Source organism: Heterodontus francisci, chromosome 10 (genome assembly GCF_036365525.1).
Source record: "Heterodontus francisci isolate sHetFra1 chromosome 10, sHetFra1.hap1, whole genome shotgun sequence".
Classification (NCBI taxonomy): domain Eukaryota; kingdom Metazoa; phylum Chordata; class Chondrichthyes; order Heterodontiformes; family Heterodontidae; genus Heterodontus; species Heterodontus francisci.
Window position 1 is genome coordinate 19229602 of NC_090380.1, and position 21540 is coordinate 19251141.

At 44.0% G+C, this 21540-nt stretch overlaps 1 protein-coding gene across 2 annotated transcripts in view; it reads right to left on the reverse strand.

The window, feature by feature from the left end:
* Positions 1 to 17706, reverse strand: part of lacc1 (laccase (multicopper oxidoreductase) domain containing 1) — a 51839-nt gene extending 34133 nt beyond the window's left edge. For both annotated transcript variants that reach the window (XM_068040196.1, XM_068040195.1), the window contains exons 1-2: positions 17388 to 17706; positions 15328 to 15967 (exon numbers count right to left, since the gene is read on the reverse strand). In XM_068040196.1, the coding sequence (XP_067896297.1) occupies positions 15328 to 15892 (565 nt within the window). In that variant the 5' untranslated portion in view covers positions 15893 to 15967; positions 17388 to 17706. The remainder of the gene's footprint in view (positions 1 to 15327; positions 15968 to 17387) is intronic.
* Between the last annotated feature and the right edge of the window lie 3834 nt (positions 17707 to 21540).

The window sequence follows — 21540 nt, forward strand, 5'->3', positions numbered from 1 at the left end:
GCTTTGAAGTTGCGGCCGGGGGGGCCGTTCGTGGATGTTTTGGGTGTTCGGGGCACCTTTTCACAGGACTTCTCTCGGGTCCCGCAGCTCCTTCTTCACCTCAATGGACTTACCGCATGCCGTGGCTGCAGACACTCTGGACTGTGAAGACAGCAGGATCGGAGATTAAAGTATCGGCAGCTGTTCTCGTCAGTTTCATCCGGATCAATTTCATTGAGAAAACAAAGAGCAGGTGTGGCTGGGGGAGGGCAGTGGGCCCAGGTAACATACACTAAACTAACTGTTAACTTTTAGATAGGGCTAAAATGAACTGATTTAAAGAGCCAGGGGAATTTAAACAGTTTAAGAGGGCAGATTGGGGGAGAAAACGTTAGGGATGGGAGCAGATGGCCATGGATAGAGTTGAACAGCAAGGGAGCTTCCAGCCCAGGAGCCATCTTGAAGTTTAGCCTTATTGTTAGCCTTTATCACAAGAGGATTTGAGTACAGGAGTAGTGAAAACATGCTTCAATTGTATAGAACCTTAGTTAGACCGCACCTGGAGTATTGTGTGCAGTTTTGGTCCCCTTATCTTCAGAAGGATATTATTGCCATAGAGGGAAGTTCACCAGACTTGTTCCCAGGATGGTGGGACTGTCCTATGGAGAGAGATTGGGAAAACTGGGCCAGTGTTCTCTAGAGTTTCGAAGAATGAGAGGTAATCTTATTGAAACCTACAGAATACGTAAAGGGATAACCAGGGTAGATGAAGCTAAGGTGTTTCCCCTGGTTGGGAAATCTAGAATCAGGTGACACAATTTCAAAATAAGGGGGACAGAGATGAGGAGAAATGTATTTACTCAGAGGGTTGTGAATCTTTGGAATTCTCTACCCCAGAGGGCTGTGGAAGCTCAGTCATTGAGTATGTTTAAAGCAGAGATTGGCAGATTTCTAAATACAAACGACATAAGGGGATATGAGGATAGTGGGGGAAAAAGGCATTGAAGTGGATGATCAGCCATGATCGTATTGAATGGCGGAGCAGGCTCGATGGGCTGAATGGTCTACTCCTGCTCCGATGTTCCTAGATCATATGGTCCATCAAGCCTGCTTCGCCATTCAAAACGATCATGGCTAATCTAAGGCTTCAATTCCACTTTCCCGCCCGCTGGCCAAATCTCTTGATTCCCTGACAAAAATCTGTCTATCGCAGCCTTAAATGTATTCAACGACGGAGTATCCACAACCCTCTGGGGTAGAGAATTCCAAACATTCACAACCGTTTGAGTGAAGTAATTTCGCCATATCTCAATCCTGAATGATCGGCCTCTTATCCTGCGACTGTACCCCCCCTTGTTTTATATTTCCTGACCATCAGAAATAATCTCTCAGTGTCTACCCTATCCAGCCCTTTTAGAATCTCATATGTTTCAATGAGATTACCTCTCATTCTTCTAAACTCCAGAGAATACAGGCCCAATTTACTTAGTCTGTCATCATAGAACAAAACCCTCATCCCAGGGACCAATCTAGTGAACTTTCGCTGCATTGCCTCTAATGTAAGTATATCCTTTCTTAAATGTGGAGACCAAAACTGCACACATATTCCAGAATAAAAGCAAAATGCTGCGGATGCTGGAAATCTGAAATAAAAACAAGAAATGCTGGAAATACTCAGCAGGTCTGGCAGCATCTGTTGAGAGAGAAGCAGAGTTAACGTTTCAGGTCAGTGACCCTTCTTCAGAACTAGCAAATATTAGAAATGTAAAAGGTTATAAGTAAAGCGGGGGTGGGGGGGACCATAAATTCCAGATGTGGTCTCACCAAAACCCTGTACAATTGTAGCAATACTTCCTTATTCCTGCACTCCAATCCCCTTGCCATAAAGGCCAACATGCCATTTGCCTTCTTAATTGCTTGCTGTACCTGCCTGCTAACTTTCTGCATTACTTGTACAGGCACAGTCAAGTCTCTTTGAACATCGACACTTACAAGTTTCACATCTTTTAAAAAGATTCTGCTTTTCTATTCTTACAAACAAAGTGCATAACTTCACACTGCCCTACATTATACTCCATCTGCCATCTTGTTGCCTACTCACCTAATCTGTCTATATCTCTTTACAGCCTCTCTGTGTCCTCCCCACAGCTTACCTTTCCATCTACCTTTGTTTCATCAGCAAACTTAGATGCATTACCCTCTGTCTCTTCATCTAAGTCATTAATATAGATAGTAAATAGCTGAGGTCCCGAGCGGCTACACTGCATTCTGGAGGGCGAGGATACACTGCCAGAGGTCGTGGTCCACATTGGTACCAACGATACAGGTAGAAAAAGGGATGAGATCCTGCAGGCTGAGTTTAGGGAATTAGGAAAGAGATTAGCAAACAGGACCTCAAAGGTAGCAATCTCCAGATTACTCCCAAAGCCACGTGCTAGTGAGCATAGAAATAAGAAAATACACCAGATGAATGCATGGCTGGAGAGATGGTGCAGGAGGGAGGGCTTCAGATTTTTGGGACATTGGGACTGGTTCTGGGGAAGGTATGACCTGTACAAGCTGGACAGTCTACACCTGAACAGGACCGGGATGAATATCCTTGCAGGAAGATTTGCTTGTGCTGTTGGGGATGGTTTAAACTAGAATGGCAGGGGCATGGGAACCTGAGCCCTTATCTTGTTAATTAACCTTTTGTGTGGAACCTTATCGAATGCCTTTTGGAAATCCAGATATGCTACATCTACTGGTTCCCCTTTATCTACTCTACTATCACATCCTCAAAAATTTCTAATAAATTTGTCTAACAGGATTTCCCTTTAGTAAAACCATGTTGACTTGTTTTCATTATACTGTGCTTTTCTAAGTGCATTGTTAAGACTTCCTTAATAATAGATTTCAGCATTTTCCCAATGACTGCTGTTAGGCTAATTGGCCTGTAGTTCCCTGTTTTCTCTCTCCCTCCTTTCTTGAAAAGCGGTGCAACATTTGCCAACTTCCAATCTGCTGGGACTGTTCCCGAATCTAAGGAATTTTGGGAAATCATAGCTGGCACATCCACTATCTCTGCAGCTATCTCATTTAGAACCCTAGGGTGTAGGCCATCAGGTCCCGGGGACTTGTCAGATTTTAGTCCTTTAAGTTTCTCTAATACAGTTTCTCTGCTGATATAAATTTCCTTAATTTATGTATTCTTTTTAGACCCCAGGTTACTATTTATTTCTGGTATGGAACTTGTGTCTTTTACTGTGAAGACAGATGCAAAATATTTGTTCAATGCCTCTGCCATTTGCTTGTTCCCCATGATGATGTCTCCTGACTCTGCTTCTAAGGAACCAACATTTACTTTAGCTACTTTCTTCCTTTTGATATACCTGTAAAAGCTCTTACAATCTGTTTTTATGTTACTGGCTAGTTTACTCTCATTCTATTTTTTCCTTTTTCATAACTTTTTGGTGGACCTTTGCTGGTTTCTAAAACACTCCCAACCCTCAGACTAGCAACATAATAAGCCTCTTCTTTTAATCTAATACTATCCTTAACTTTCTGAGTGAGCCATGGGTGGGTCTTTCTGGCTGAGATTTAGTTTTTCAAAGGAATGTATTTTGGTTGAACATTTTGAATTGTTTCTTTAAAGATTTCCCACTGTTCATTTACCGCCATACCTTTTCGGCTATTTATCCAATTAACCTTAGCCAGTTCTCCCCTCATACCTACATAGTTGGCTTTGTTTAAGCTTAAGATTCCTGTTTGTGATTGCAGCATGTCATTTTCAAACTTAACATGGAATTCAATGGTATTATGATCAGTTTCCCAGTAGATCTTGTACTATGACATTGCTAATTAACCCTGCTTCATTACACAATACTAGATCTACGACAGTTTTATCCCTTGTTGGCTCCACAATGTATTGCACCAAGAAACTGTCCCGAAAACATTCCACAAACTCATCTTCTACACCACTCCTGCCAATTTCATTGTCCCAATCTATACGATGATTAAAGTTCCCCATAATTGTTACACTGCCTTTGTTACAAGCTCCAATAATTTCTTGTTTAATGCTCCGTCAATTGGTATAACAACTGTTAGGGGACCTATGAACTATTCCCACAGTATTTTCTGATTCTTGCTATTCCTTATTTCCACCCATACTAATTCTACTTCATGATTTTCTGAGGCCAAATCCTTTCTCACTAATGCCCTTATGTCATTCTTTACCATTAGTGCTACTCCTCCTCCTTTGCTATTCTGTCTGTCTCTGAAATATTGTGTACCCTGGAATATTTATTTCCCAACTTTGATCACCATGTAATCAAGTCTCTGTAATGGTGATTAGATCTAAATCATGTGCCTCTATTTGTGCCACTAGTTCATCTATCTTATTGCAGATGCTCTGTGTATTCAGATATAGAACCTTTAACTTAATTTTCTTGCTTCTATCCCCTTCAATTATCTTATTTGTTGATGCATTCTGCTTGTCTTTACCCACAATGCTATGCTGTTCCAATGCCTTGGCCTTTCTCTTTGGATTTCTAAATCTCACCTCTCCCGAACCCTCCCCCCACTCTGTTAGTTCACAACTTCTAGTCTTACCTGCTGGCTCACTCTTGAGTTTGTACACACTGTCCCTTCCTGTCACACACTGATTATCATTATCCTCATTGCTATCTTGCTCTCTTGTCTTCTCCTCTCTCTTCAAAGTATCACATCTTCCCTCACTTGATCCCTCACCCCCACTATTTAGCTTAAAGTCCTCTCTACTGCCCGAGTGACACGACTCACCAGAACACTGGTCCCAGCACGGTTCAGGTGTAGACCGTCCTTAACGGTACAGCCACCACTTTCCCCAGTGCTGGTGCCAGTGCCCCATAAATCGAAACCCATTTCTCCCACACCAATCTTTCAACCACATATTTAACTGTCTAATCTCATTTACCCTACACCAATTAGCTCGTGGCTCAGGTAATAACCCAGGGATTATTACCTTTGAGGTTTTGCTTTTTAATTTAGCCCCTAGCTGCTCATACTCCCTTTTCAGAACCTCTTTCCTAGTCCTATCTATGTCATTAGTACCCACGTAGACCACGACAAATGGATCCTCCCCCTCCCACTGCAAGTTCCTCTCCAGCCCTGAGCAGATGTCCCGAACCCTGGCACCAAGCAGGCAACACAGCCTTCTGGACTCTCACTCTTGGCTGCAGAGAACGGTGTCTATCCCCCTTACTATACTGTCCCCTGCTACCACTACATTCCTAGTTACTCCCCCTGCTTGAATGGTTTCCTGTACCACAGTGCTATGGTCAGTTTGCTCATCCACTTTGCAGACCCCGCTCTCATCCATACAAGTAGTATGAACCTCAAACCTGTTGGTCAATTAAAGGGCTTAGCGTCCTCCATTTCTGCCTTCTCGATCCCCTTACCTGCCTCAATCGCAGACACACCCTCCTGTCCCTGACCACTGACCAAATCAGAAGACCCTATCCTAAGGGGTGTGACTGCCTTCTGGAACAAAGTGATCAGGTAACATTCCCCCTCCCTGATGCCTTGCAGTGTTTGTAACTCGGCCTCCAGCTCACTGACTCTGAGCTGAAGCTCCTCGAGCCGCAGACACTTACTGCACACCTGTTCGCCATACATGAGCTCAGGCATCTCTGATATATTTTCCACGTGGCTTTGCTGCACATCCAGCAGACTTCTCATAGCAACAAACAGAGGATCATCATGAGTGTGGGGCTGCGCAGGGAGGTGTCCCCAGCAGTCCTCCGATTGTCAGGGGACCCAGCTGGAACATGCTCCCTCAGCTGCTGGAATGTGTCTGTGTCATGACCATCAGCTTGTGACCCTGATTCGAATCTTAAACCCGCTGCAGACCATATGGATGTATTTGCACTAGTGGAGGTGGAAGAGGCAGGAGACAATGCAACAATGCACCCTCTGGGACATTGGCATCATCCTCCTCCCCAGAGGAGAAGCCTTGGGCCTTGCGCCGTTCAGACACTCACGTGCAGGCACCTGCAGTGGAGACACAAACAGACTCACATTCAGCATCAACTGAGCATGCGTTCACACTTTCATTGGGTGTACCCATATGGCTGCAAGACTGAAGATGACGTTTCATCCTTGCTCCTTGAGTATCCTGACTCGTGTTCTCGTGTAAGAACATAAGAAGAAATTCCTTCGCATCTCAGTTTTAAATGTGTGCCTCCTTATTCTGTAATTATGTCCCCTAGTTCGAGATTCCTCCACCAGTGGAGGCATATTCCCAACATCGACCCTGTTAAATCCCCTTAGAATCCTATATGTTTCAATAAGATCACCTCTCATTCTTCTAAACTCCAATTAGTAAAGGCCTAACCTGCTTAGTCGTTCTTGATAAGACAAACCCTTCATCCCAGGAATCAGTCCAGTGAATCTGTTCTGAACTGCCTCCAATGCTTGTATATCCTTCCTTAAATTGGGGGACCAAAACTGGTCAGTTTTGGTATTCCAGGTGTGGCCTCACCAACACTCTGTCCAGTTGTAACAAGACTTCCCTATTTTTAAACTCTAACCCCCTAGCAATAAAGGCCAAAATTCCATTTGCCTTCCTAATTACTTGCTGCACCTGCAAGCTAACTTTTTGTGTTTCATGGACAAGAACACCCAGATCCCTCTGTACTGCAATACTTTGTAGTCTTTCTCTATCTAAATAATAATCTGCCTTCTTATTCTTCCTACCAAAGTGGATGACCTCACACTTTCCCACATTGAACTCCATCTGCCAAGTTTTTGCCCACTCACTTAACCTACCTATATCCCTTTGCAGATTCTTTGTGTCCTCATCACAACATGCCTTCCCACTTACCTTTGTATCATCCCCAAATTTGGATACACTGCATTCTGTCCCTTCCTCCAAGTCATTAATACAGATAGTAAATAGTTGAGGCCCTAGGACCGACCCTTGTGGCACCCCACTAGTTACGGCTTTCCAACATGAAAAACACCCATTAATGCCGACTCTCTGTCTTCTGTGTGTTAGACAATCCTCAATCCATGCCAACACATTACCCCCAATACCCTGAGCTCTTATTTTGTGCAATAACCTTTTATGTGGCACCTTATCGAAAGCCTTCTGGAAATCCAAATACACTACATCTACAGGTTCCCCTTTATCCACTCTGCTAGTTATATCCTCAAAGAACAAGGGCGGCACAGTGGCGCAGTGGTTAGCACCGCAGCCTCACAGCTCCAGGGACCCGGGTTCAATTCTGGGTACTGCCTGTGTGGAGTTTGCAAGTTCTCCCTGTGTCTGCGTGGGTTTTCGCCAGGTGCTCCGGTTTCCTCCCACATCCAAAAGACTTGCAGGTGATAGCTAAATTGGCTGTTGTAAATTGCCCCTAGTGTAGGGAGGTGATAGGGAATATGGGATTACTGTAGGGTTAGTATAAATGGGTGGTTGCTTGTCGGCACAGACTCGATGGGCCGAAGGGCCTGTTTCAGTGCTGTATCTCTAAATAAAATAAAAAATAAATAAAATAAAGAACTTTAGCAATTTTTTTATTTATTTAGAGATACAGCACTGAAACAGGCCCTTCGGCCCACCGAGTCTGTGCCAACCAACAACCACCCATTTTATACTAACCCTACATTAACCCCACATTCCCTACCACATCCCCACCATTCTCCTATCACCTACACACACTTGGGGCAATTTACAATGGCCAATTTACCTATCAACCTGTAAGTCTTTGGCTGTGGGAGAAAACTGGAGTACCCGGCAAAAACCCACACAGTCACAGGGAGAACTTGCAAACTCCACACAGGTAGTACCCAGGACTGAACCCGGATCGCTGGAGCTGTGAAGCTGTGGTGCTAACCACTGCTCCACTGTGCCGCGCGAACATGTCAAACATGATTTCCCCTTCATAAAACCGTGTTGACTCTATCTGATTGCATTATGTTTTTCTAAATGTCCTGCTATTTCTTCCTTAATAATGGACTGTAGCATTTTCCCAATGACAGATGTTAAGCTAACTGGTCTATAGTTTTCTGCTTTCTGCCTCCTTTCGTGAATAGGGGCATCACGTTAGCGGTTTTCCAATCCGCTCGTACCCTACCGGAATCCAGTGAGTTTTGGTATATTACGAGCAATGCCTCGCCTATCTCTGCAGCCACTTCTTTTAAAACCCTTGGATGCAGGCCATTAGGTCCTGGCGACATGTCTGCCTTTAGTCCCATCAGTTTGTCCAGCACCTTTTCCCTTGTGATAGAGATTGTTACAATTTCCTCCCTCCCATTTACACCTTGCTCATCTATTATTGTTGGGATGTTTATAGTGTCCTCCACCGTGAAGACCGATGCAAAATATTGGTTTAAATTATCTGCCATTTCCGTTCCCTGTTATTAATTCCCCAGTCTCATCCTCTAAGGGTCCCACACTTACTTTAGCTATTCGCTTCCTTTTTATATACCCGTAGAAGCTCTTGCTGTTTGTTTTTATATTTCTTGCCAATTTATTCTCACAATCAATTTTCTCCCTCTTTATTAGTTTTTTCTTTATTGGTTCCCAAATAATTCCGAATCCTCTGGCCTACCACTAGCTTTCGCCGCTTCGTACGCCTTCGTTTTTGATTGGATACTCTCCTTAACTTCCTTTGTTATCCACAGGTGGTTCATCTTTCTCATCGAGTCCTTCTTTCTGATCGGAATAAATGTTTGCTGAGTGTTATGAAATATCTGCTTAAAAGTCTGCCACTGCTCATCTACTGACTTTCCCTTTAATCTACTTTCCCAGCCAGCTTTAGACAACTCTTTATTCATACCTCCATAATTGCCCTTGTTTAAGTTGAAGACACTGGTTTGAGACCCGAGTTGCTCTCCCTCAAACTGAATTTTAAATTCTACCATGTTATGATCGCTTCCCCCTTGAGGATCCTTAACTATGAGATCCCTTATTAATCTACCTCATTACACAATACCAAATCTAAAACAGCCTGTTCCCGGGTAGGTTCGGCAACATATTGTTCTAAGAAACAATCCCTGATGCACTCTACAAATTCGTCTTCCATGTTACCCTTGCCAATTTGATTTGTCCAGTCTATATGCAGATTAAAATCACCCATGATAATTGTAGTGCCCTTCTTACATGCCTCCATTATTTCCTGATTAATACTTTGCCCTACAGAGAGGCAACTCCTCGAGGGCCTATAGATGACTCCTACGCATGATTTCTTTCCTTGCTATTCCTTATTTCCACCCAAACTGATTGTACATCACGATCTATTATACCTATATCATTACTCACATCCCTTTCTTTAATAACAAAGCTACCCCACCTCCTTTTCCTTTCTGCCTATTCTTCCGGAACATCGAATATCCTTGAATAGTCCTGGTCATCTTGCAAACACGTTTCTGTGACAGCTATCAAACCATATTCATTTCTTTCTATTTGTGCTGTCAGCTCATCGATCTTGTTATAAATGCTAGGTGCATTCAGACAAAGAGCCTTAAGCTTTGACTTTTTACCATTTTTACCTACTCTGGTTCTAATTTCTGCTGTACACTTATGCTTGTATTCTCTGTTCCTTCCTGTCACTCTCTCATTAATCTATGTCCCTTCACTACCCTGCACCTCTGCTCTCTCGTTACTTTTCGACTTTTTAAACTTCCCTTTAATTGAACTCTTTTCCCCCCACTATTTAGTTTAAAGCCTTGTAGTATTAATGTTTATCATATGAAAATGTTAATACTTTTATTTCTGGCATGAATTAATAATTTACTTATGATCTTTAAAAATGTATAATTTATTACATTTAGTAGTGAAAAAGCAGCAAAATATTTATAGTGCCATTAGCATATACACTATAGTGGCTATTCTTCCCATTAATTCTGATGAGTTTTTTTGCAGTGGCAAGCAAAAGTGGGTGGGGTAGGACACAGGGTCTTCTGACCCGCCTAAGTGGTCCACGGACAAAAAAGTTTGAAAACCACTATCATAGAGTGATGGTGCTGTGTCTTCATCATCACTATCTTCCTGGTGTTCTTCCACTGCCTGGTCAGGTTGCAACTCTTAAGTATCTGAGAGAAGAAAGGCACTAGGGTAAGGTGCTGGTGTAGGGAGGGTGGAAAGTAACAGGTATATGCTTACACCATCTTCATCTTGTAAATCAGAAGAGTGTGTGGGATGAGGGGAAGGTAGGATGTGAGGAGAGGATACGTTTAAGGATACTGTCATCTTTGATGGTTTCAGCTCCGCTGCTGGCCATGGCCTCAGCAATGGCCACTTTAATAATGACCTGTGCCATCTCCTCCACGGGGGTTAGGACATGCAGGTGTGCCTACCACCCTCTGTTCAGCTCCTGTTGTCTCCAGTTGTGCGCCACCTTGTCCTGAATGAGAAAGGGAAGTGTCCTTTAAGAAAAGGGAAACATGTCAGTGAGTGCTATGCAATCTGCTTGGCTGATGGGGCCATCATGGTTGAATAGCTGCCAATGCGTGCAGGCTGTGAGATATGGGCGTGAGGCTTGCAACAGTGCAACATGGGTGCGGGTGAGGTGGAGCATATGAATATTAGGTTTGTGGCCTGATTGTTGATATGTGAGTGACGGGGGTATGGTGATTTGAGCAGTGGCTGAGGATCGTAGTGCAGTTGGTATTATATGGCATTTGAAGATGCATTCACTGACCTTGACGACTTGGGTGAGATCACTGAACTGGATCCAAGCCCTTTGAGCTAGACTCCTAGTATTGACCTCCATAGCGATGTGGTCCCATTCCCTTTTGACCATGTGTCTGGAGGGCCTCCTCCCCCTCTGCAGGCACAGGACATCTCTCCTCCATTAGGACCTCCTCCAGTGCAGTGTCCTGAGCCCACTCACTTCCATGTTGTGCCATTATTCACTGTTTCCAATTTCAGATTTGCTTCAGCCACTACACCCAGCACCTATTCCAGTCACAACACCAGCTCAGAAGAGTAGGTTAAAATGAAAGTGGTGGGATTCAGGTGGGACATTAGCAGGTAAGTCCTCTGGCTGATTTTAAGTGCTCAGTAGGGGTGACCTTATCCCTACACAACCATGGACCCCTCACCTGTTCCAACCTCCAAAGAACAACACAAGTTATGCAAAGGAAAACTGTAGCCTCATTGCATTTATTTTTAAAACTGGTCAATCTCCAATGGCTTTCCACATGGGGAGTGAAGACCAAGGGCACCTTTCTGGGGAGGACTAAAGAATAAGAGGCAAGATCCATGGGAGGGGAGACAGCAGGGGGGGGGAATAGACGAAGGGAGGGAAGGTGGAGGGGACAAGGCAATGTTTGTCAACCAGAGCTGGGGATTTGTCACCAGGTTACTTGCCCCTGGAAGTGACAGACAACTTCTGATTCAGTGGGATTGTGTTGGTTTAGTGGGCCAGTTTCAGGGGAACATTTCACCATTGGCAGGGTGGGTGTTGCGCTTGCGGACAGTGACTATTCCTGGAAAACAATTTTTTCCAGATGTTAGATGATTCTGCACTAAAGGGGTCTCAGTACAAGGTTCCTACAGAACACTAAATGTCATCCCAGTATGTCTGATGTGACACATAACTTTATGTTTACAGTGCAGTAACATTAGAATGTGGGAACACTCACCACTAAGGATACACAATAGCGATAGAAATTCAAAACATTATGCTAAGGGCCTCTGGACTCAGTTTGAAAACCTTTGAATGAACTGTATCTATAAAAAGTGGGATGGTCGGAGAGCCTGAACAAAGACACAAACTACAGGTCACAGAGAGACAGTAGTAATAGGGAATTTATTACACAGAAAAGCAAATAAACATGTGTGTTGTAAAGATAACACCTACAGGATGAGCTGTTGCCCTGAGGATTGAGACAAATTCTAACACATTAGGCCCAACCAGTCCATGGTGAGAATGTATGACCTTAAAATGAGAACTAAGCTACATCTGCACACCTTGGTTCAATTCTCGCCCACCCTCTAATTTCACTTTACCTGAACACTACACCTGGCTTGAAACTCCAGAGGGAAACATTAACTCTTGCTGATTGGTGAGAATGAAGCAGGCAGCATTCTGTTTCCACCAGTTCTGGATTTGAACACTGCTGCTTTTGGTGGTGGATGAGGCACCCACTGGACCCAGGCCTCATGTATTAATAGAAAAGAAAAATCAGAGTTCTATGATGTCAATGAGAACCCGACTGCATTTTAACTACAGTCGAAGTGGGAAAGCTGCTGTACTTTTCCGTCAAGTAAAACCAGGTCAACAGCTGTCAGGGGTACAAAGAGAGCCTCCAACATCAGTTTAAAAACTTTCCTTAGTGGGGCCAGGAGAACGGGTAGTGGGTTAAAATACCCCAGGTCTCAAATTTAGGCCTATGGATGTGTTTTGCACTCACCCCTCAATCTGCACGAAGCCTGCTGGGGGTTAATATCTACCCCCCTCCACTACCACCTCCCATCCGCCCCAAACCATGTACAATAGCTTGGGGTACCTATTTGTGCCCTCCTTACATACTCTCAACCACATCAGTCACTTCCTATCTAATAAAATAATCTCAGAATGTGAAGCTTTTACATCAATTTGGTTCATCAGTTAAATCTTAAATGCTCCACTGAAAAGATTGGTTAGAAAAAGACATTTGCATTCATTAACACACATCTAGATTTTTCCCTCGCAATAGAGGCCACTTCCATAACCTACAGGAAAGGATGGCAACCTGCTTCCCAGTCTGTTCCAAATTCACTTTACAACTGAAGCTACACAAGAATGTCTCAGAGTCAGTGCCCCTCAATTTACCATTTAATAATTTTTAAAATTTGTTCTTGGGATGTGGGCATCGCCGGCAAGGCCAGCATTTATTGCCCATCTCTAATCGTCCTTGAGAAGGTGGCGATGAGCCGCCTTCTTGAACCGCTGCAGTCCATCTGGTGTAGGAACAGCTACAGCTGTTAGGAAGGAAGTTCCAGAATATTGACTCAGCGGCAGTGAAGGAACAATGATATAGTTCAACCTCAGGATGGTGTGCGACCTGGAGGGGAACTTGGAGCTGGTGGTGTTCGCATGCATCTGGTGAGTTGCTGCAGTGCATCTTATAGATGGTACACACTGCAGCCACTGTGTGCCAGTGGTGGAGGGAATGAATATTTTAAGGTGGTGGATGGGGTGCCGATCAAGTCAGGTGCTTTGGCTTGGATGTTGTCAAGCTTCTTGAGTGTTATTGGAGCTGCACCCATCCAGGCAAGTGGAGGGTTTTCCATCACACTCCTGACTTGAGTCTTGTGGATGATGGACAGGCTTTGGGGAGTCAGAACATGGGTTACTCGCCATAGAATTCCCAGCCTCTGACCTGCTCTTGTAGCCACAGTATTTATATGGCTACTCCAGTTAAGTTCCTGCTCAATGGTAACCCTCAGGGTGTTGATAATGGGGGATTCAGCAATGATAATGCCATTGAGCATCAAGGGAAGATGGTTAGATTCTTTCTTGTTGGAGATGGTCATTGCCTGGCACTCGTGTGGCACAAATGTCACTTATCAGCCCAAGCCTGAATGTTGTCCAGGTCTTGCAGCACATGGGCATAGACTGCTTCAGTATCTGAGGTGTTGCTAATGGCAATGAACACTGTGCAATCATCAGCAAGCATTCCCATTTCTAACCTTATGTTGGAGGGAAGGTGATTGATGAAGGAGCTGAAGATGGTTGGGCCTAGGACACTATACTGAGCAACTTCTGCAATGATGTTCTGGCACGGAGATGATTGGCCTCCAACAATCACAACCATTTGCCTTTGTGCTGGGCGAGTGGAATTGACTGGGTTGCTCCATGGAGAGCCAGCATGGACGTGATGGGCCAAATGGCCTCCTTCTGTGCTGTAAATGACTCAATGATTGCAATCACTGGAGAGTTCGCCCCCTGATTCCCAACTGATTTCAGTTTTGCTAGGGCTCCTTGATGCCACACTCGATCAAATGCTACCTTGAACTCTTGGGCAATCCCTCTCACCTCCCCCCTGGAATTCAGTTCTTTTGTCCATGTTTGGAGCAAAGCTGTAATGAAATACAAATGCAGATTGGGTGACCACTTTGTGGAACACCTGCATTCAGTCCACAACCATGACCCTGAGCTTCCTGTCACTTGTCATTTCAATTCTCTACCTTGCTCCCATTCTGACCTTTCTGTCCTTGGCCTGCTGCAGTATTCCAAAGAAGCTCAACATAAGATTTAGAAACAGCACTTCATCTTTCGGCTGGGCACTTTACAGCCTTCTGGGCTCAACACTGAGTTCAATAATTTTAGAACATAACTTCTGCCCCATTTTCTTTTCTTTTTTCGTGTTAGCTGGTTCCCCCGCCCACCCTTGTTTCTTTCTTAATCCCTTTATTTTGTGTTCAGACACCTGCTACCCTGCCATTTACACCTCATACAGCCACATCTTCTGCCTCTTTACTTTTCCCATTACCAATCCCTTTGGCCTGGCACCATGAAACCTTTTGTCATTAATTATCTCCTGCCCTCCACCCAATCACAGACCTTCTCCTTTGTTCTCTTTTGTCCCTCCCCCGTTTCACTTCTCAAAACCGATTACATTTCTAATCTTTGCCAGTTCTGATGAAAGGTCATAGACCTGAAATGTTAACTCTGTTTTTTCTCTCCACAGATGCTGCCTGAGCTGCTGAGCACTTCCAGTATTTTCTGTTTTTATTTCAGATTTCCAGCAATTGCAGTATTTTGCTTTTGTGTTTCTGTAATGAGGTCTGGAGCTCAGTTGCCCTGGTGGAACCCAAACTAAGCACTGTGGGCAAGTTGCTGTTGAGTAAGCGCCACTTGATAGCACTGTCGACAACACCTTTGATCAATTTGCTGATGATCAAGAGTAGACTGATAGGGTGGTAATTGGCCTGCTTTTTGTGGAGAGGACATACCTGGGCAATGTTCCACATTGTCGGATAGATGCCTGTGTTGTACCTGTACTGGAACAGCTTGGGTAGGGGCGCGACTAGTTCTGGAGCACAAACCTTCAGTACTGCAGCTGAAATGTTATCAGGGTCCATAGCCTTTGCTGTATCCAGTGTCTTCAGCCATTTCTTGATATCATGTGGAGTGAATCGAATTCCCTGAAGACTGGGATCTATGATGGTGAGGACCTCAGATGGAGGCCGAGGTGGATAATCCACTCGGCCCTTCTGGCTGAAGATGGTTGCAAATGCTTCAGCCTTGTCTTTTGCACTGACATGCTTGGCTCCCACATCATTGAGGATAATGCGATAACCCAAAATAATACTACAACACAGTGCTTCACATATAAAAATGCTAGGTAGCACGGCTGACATTTTCTTACCTTTTTTTGATATTTATAAAAGTTTACCTGGGATTAGCAGAGACTTGAGAATGACAATCCGTCCCATAACTCCTTTGAGCTGTGCCAAGAATGCCCAGATGTCCTTCCAGATATCAGCTGTTTGTTGACTCAAGAGAAAATGCTGTTTAATGGTAGGTACCGGCAACTGTAGTTTTATTTCTCCTTCACCTTCGATCACAAGTGTCTCAAAGGTGAATTTATAAATTGCAGTAAAGAGCTGCTCTATATAGAGCTCTAGTATTGCCCTCCTCTCTGTGGACACAATGACCTTAATGATGCTGAGGCTCCATTTATCAATCTTCTGCTTGATAGTGTACAAGATTCCAGCGAAACTGGATTGTACCAAAACCTCAACATTTCCTTTTGGCATTTCAACGTGCTCTGACAACTGATACAAATAGCTCTGGAAGTCATTATTCACAATGTCTGTATTTCTTTGGCTGTACGTTATGAACACATATGGACACTCGATCAGATTGCACATGCTCATTACGTCCACAGCACTGCACAGCCACTTCTGAATGTAATTATAGTGAACATCTGAGAAGTCAACCAGGACAACTTCCATCATACTAGCCAACACTTGGTCTGGTGTGAATCACTTCTTCTTAAGGAGCCGAGAATTTCAGGAACTAAAGAAATAAACCTGAGTTGAGGGAAAGGTAGAGAATCTTAATTTTCATCATTTAGTGTGTTACTTTAAAATAAAATTAAGCATGAAACAGACCAAAGCATTTTCTGAAATGTTGTAAAACCTTCTAATTCACAAGGATTTTGCCTCTGTATAATGGTGTTAAATTCTCTTTAATTTACAAGATTAATCTTAAAACTCTGAAATGTAAATATCACCCTGCAATTTCAAATATAGTCAGTCGTCCACTGACTTGCTTGGCTCCCTAAGGTTCATTGGCTGCATTCAATTTGCCAATCACGCACTGTCCAACAATGGTGCACATAAATAAAAAGGGTTCGCACTACTTGGTGCACAGATTGTATGTGGCCACAATCTTTAAATCATGCAAGTTCACAGAATCGAATCATTGAATAGTTACAACACAAAAGGAGACCATTCATCCTGTCATGTCTGTGCTGACTCTCTGCAAGAACAACTCACCTAGTCCCACTCCACCACCTTTTCCCTGTAGTCCTGCAAATATTTTCTCTGCATGGAATTATCCAATTCTCTTTTGAAGGCGTCGATTGAATCTGCCTCCACCACATTGTGAGGCAGTGCATTCCGGATCCTAATCACTTGTAAAAAAATTTTTCCCTCATGTCAACGTTGATTTTTTTTCAATCACCATAAATTGCTGTCCTCTGGTTCTCGATCGTTCCTCCAACAGGAAGTTTCTCCCGATTTATTCTGTCCAGATTCCACCCCACCTCCCCATGATTTTATACACCTCTATCAAATCTCCTCTTAATCTTCTCTCCTGCAAGGAGATCAGCCCCAGCTTCTCCAACCTATCCACGTAACTGAAGTTCCTCATCCCTGGAACCATTCTCGTGAATCTTTTCTGCACTCTCTCCAATGCCTTCACATCCTTCCTAAAGTATGGTGCTCAGAATACTGACACAATACTGCCTGTATTTGTAAAGGCCAGGATTCTGTATGATTAATAAACCGCTTTCTCAATCTGTATGCTTCCTCTGGAATTCCAACAATTCATGTACCTGGGCCAACTTAACACTACCAAGGCATCCTGGAACAGCTGGATTAAATCGGTGATACTTCCTCTTGACAATCTATGTAGCAGGGCAGAGGGTTGTTGGAATGAAGACTAGAGCTGGATCCAAGTGCTGACTGAATTGGCCTTCATGGTGCAGGTCTTCAAATGTCTTAAATGTTGTAACAGGATTTTCAAAATATTATAAAAATGCAAGTATGGTCTGCCCTTGTATTGCCTATAACCAAATAAAACTTCCACCTAAGGGAACCTAGTATTTGTTCCTTAAAGAAACTAAGATATTAGATATCTAATAATATCGGATATTAATAAAGTTATCAAACACAGGCCAGAATCCGAAGTCTTATAGTACTTACGTGGAACAATCGACATACTTACGTTTGAACAGGCTGAGGAGACCAAAATGAATCATTAAAACTGCATTACAAATTGCATTCTCCCCTGATTTTCATTCACTAATGTGTCGATCATCTTTTGTAGATGGAAGGATGCCTTGTTTCGGATAAGTTTTACGCGGTTAACGTTTTCCTCCAGTGCGCACTATGTCTGTACACTTCACACTCCAAACTTTCCTTATAATATGTGGTTGTGCCCTCGTCGGTGTCTATAGGTGTAAGTATACCGAAAGCACTTTGTACTCTTCACTCCATCTACAAGTTAACCCTCGCTGTGGAGCTGAGATACTTTCACACTGTCATCGCCACAAGCGGAAGCACCGTTTCTAATCAACATCCACTTGCTGAGGTGGAAACAAGGCAAATCTACATGATTGACAGCAAAGTTCTCCAATGTCTTAACCTGCTTGTGCGTGACAACCGGGCCACATCCGCATTGCTATATTAGTAATCATCGTGTTTACATACTTTTAGGAGATAGTTCAGCGCTAGGGTTGCATTTATACCTACGTGTGAAAATTTAAAAAAAATCCACAAATACGGCAAAAGCAGATTCAGCTGATGTAAAAACATAAAAATGCTGAAAACACTCTGACGTTCTTGGGTTATGCAAGTTTGAAAAACTTTTTTCCCCTCTTTAGAATAATATGATTCACTGTTGTGTGGCCCGCAATCGCCCACACGAAACTCTTCATGTTACGCATGTCGGCATGACCAGTTTATGGGTGTATTTAAACGGTCAGCACAAAGCAGTTTTTGCTTCACATGAATGCTGCAGTTACAATGGAAATAATGTTCTGACGAAAGGTCATCGACTTGAAACGTTACTTGGTTTCTTTCGCCGCAGATGCTGCCAGACCTGCTGAGTATTTCCAGCACTTTCTGTCTTTATTTCAGATTGCTTTTATACAATGTAAATTACAAGTGGAATCAGAGACTGATCTAACACCTGTAGAAAGAGCAGGACGAATCCCTGAAGATGGCATTCTGACTCTGCTTCCTTTCAAAGTCAATCAGAGTTTTGACATTTAATTCACACTGACACAAATACTCCGATATTCACCCTCCAAAGGGCGAGGGGTGTCGGGGGAGCAGCCTCAACCTGCTGCAAACGCGCCTTCTGGCTTTGTTACAGTGGTGTACATTGGGGCATCAGAGTATCCCGCCATGGAGGGGTGGCACAGACATTAATAAATGTCCATTAGGCCAACTGTGTAACAGCCCCGACAAACAAATTTTTCTGCAGCACCTGTGGAAGAGTCTGTCACTCTAGAATTGGCCTTTATAGCCACACCAGGCGCTGCTCCACACACCACTGACCACCTCCAGGCGCTTACCCATTGTCTCTCGAGATAAGGAGGCCAAAGAAAAGGAAAAATTAGGCTCCTATAGTATTGGGAGCCTGATATGGAATTAATGGCTGCTGTACTTGTTTCCCGGGGTTTGGGAAATTCGTCAGAAACTCAAAATGAGATTTACCTGTACTTTTATCTGGACGGTTAAAGGTCAGAAGGCTCGCTGTTGTTAAAGGTGCAGCATTCACAGGTCCTTTCTCAGTTCTCTGAAGGACATTGTTTGATGGAAGTACTTTTATTGTGAGAGACTTATTTAGGAATGGGTTATTTAGACAGAGAAGATTACAATGGGTGGCACCATCAGACTTTGACTGGACTTTGGACAAGGAAGAGAATGAGCATCAGCGGCGAGGGAGCTGCAAGTGGCCAGCAGAGAAGGGAGCACTGAAGGGTTCACTGAAGGCACAACAAGAGTGTACAGACAGAGGTGCACCTTTCTTGACCTCAGAAGAGCAGTGCTACCGCAGGCTGAGGTTGGCACATCAGGTGGCTGTAGACATCCGCAGCCCGCTAAAAGAAGACCTACTACTGCCTGCTGGAGCTGGTGGCCATGTGTTATCTGTGGCTGGGCAAGTCACCACCACCCTCAATTTCTTTGCCTCTTGCTCCTTCCAGGGCATTACCAGAGACATATCAAGGGTCTCACAGTCAGCTACACATAAGTGGTAGCGGTTGGATTGTCTGCCAGGGCTGAAGGTTAGGTAAAAATATGTTTCAGTACCTGGACAGATCTGGGGATGCCTTTTAGTACTCACCAGTGAGGGGCTCCATCCACTAAATGGTGATGTGCAGCGTTCTGCACAACACAGCATAGCACCGAGGGGTAAAGGTGTAGGAGATACATGCCGCTCAACACTCCTCAGCTGATGAGCATTTCAATGGTCAGGGGGAGGAGGATGAAGAGGATGATTGGGAATCTAATGCTAGAGCAGCCAATCACATTGTTGCTCAAGATGCCAGAGATACCCTAATAGCTCAGGGATTCAGTTAGTCACGCAAGCTGTAGCAAAGTAATTAGCACATCCTTCTGTCCCCAATTACAGAAAGCCGTCCTGTAACTATCCATCCACTCATTCACAAACTGGTATCAATCAATTAATGTCTTCACATTCAACACCAAACAAATGAAAAGCAGAGTTGGTACACCTCATTCAAGAATGGGGTAAGTGATGCAAAATAATACATTTAATGTGGTGTAAGAAATTAACTAGAACATGGGGGAAGGAGCATAGTCTCAGGATAAAGGGTTAATCATTTAGGACTGAGACGAGGAGAAATTTCTTTACTCAAAGGGTAGTGAATCTTCATAATTCTCTACCCCAGAGGATTGTGGATGCTTAATCATCAAGGCTGAGAAAGACAGATTTTTGATCTCTCAGGGAATCAAGGGATATGGGGATCGGCGGGAAAGTGGAGTTGAGGCAGAAGATCAGGCATAACTGAATGGAATGGTGGAGCAGGCCCGAGGGGCCAAATGGTCTACTCCTGCTCCTATTTCTTATGTGCTTATGTTAAATATTCAAAAACAGCCATGTGCTTACCCTTCCATTTCTCTGGCATCTACATGATGCAATCCCTGTGGCTTCAGCAGAGGTAGTGGCAATCTGCTCCGTTCCTTGTTCTGTCTTTTGAGGTGTTTGTGGACGATGTGGGTATTGGAGCCCAAGGGCTCTGGTAATGACTGCTCCACCTGCACTTCTGCAGGGCAGACTGGGCCAGTGGGAGAGAAGGCAGCATGTCGGGTACTGGTTGAGTTGAGTGGGATGCAGGTACATGCAGACACTATGAGTATAATGTGCACTTTCATCTCCTTTATCACCATCCTCCCTCCCCTGGGCCAGTGGCACATCACCCCTGCCTCTCTGCAGCAGCTTGGAGGAGATCAGCAACACCTTGGAAGCCCATTTCTAATCTATCTGTTAGCCTGTGACATGCTGGTGTTCACAGTTTGCAAGGCCTGCAAGGACTCATTATTACACTGTTACACAATTTCCATAGAGGAAGCCACACTCTCAATGGAAGATTGTATCTTCGAAATTTTCAAGTTGGCCACCTTCTATATATCTATACCATTGTGGAAAGTGTGTCTGACAGTCGTGCCAGTACCTTGCACATTTGCTGCTGAGCATCTAAAATTCTCCTTTTAATTCATGGCCTCCTGGGTTCAGCATCTTTGTCCGGCTGAGCAGAGTTTCTAGAGGGCTGCGCCCATCAATGCAGACTCTCCACACTTGTACCTGCCATCACTCTCTGCTCGTGCTCACTTTGTGCGAGAGGTGACATCCCACCTAACTGCTTTAGAAAACCCACTGACGTGCTCATATCTGTGCTAGTGTTCACAAAGCATGTGACCTCTGATGGCGTGCCCTCTGTGGGAATGAGGTCCTCTGAGGGGCCCTCATGATTTCTGGGTACATGCTTCATTTCTTTGCATGGTGGCACTACAGGAGAGAAGAAACAGATAAGGTTTAGACATGGAACTTTACAAATGTTGATATACATATGATTAAAGTGATCTTATTTGATAAAATGCAGAATTTAACTCAAGATAACTTTATCTTGTAGGAAATGTGAGTCTGAGAGATTAGTGCTGTCATCCTGCTCCAATGCACTTATAATTTCGCCATCCTTGATGCTGTATTCACAGATATGTGAATAATCTCCACAGCCTCTTCTGATGTGTAAAGCTCCATCTCTGGTCCTCACCCTTCCACTGACATTCTGTGCTCTCCCCTCCTGCAAAGTGGCACGACAAGCCTATGAGTGGCTCTGAGGCATGTG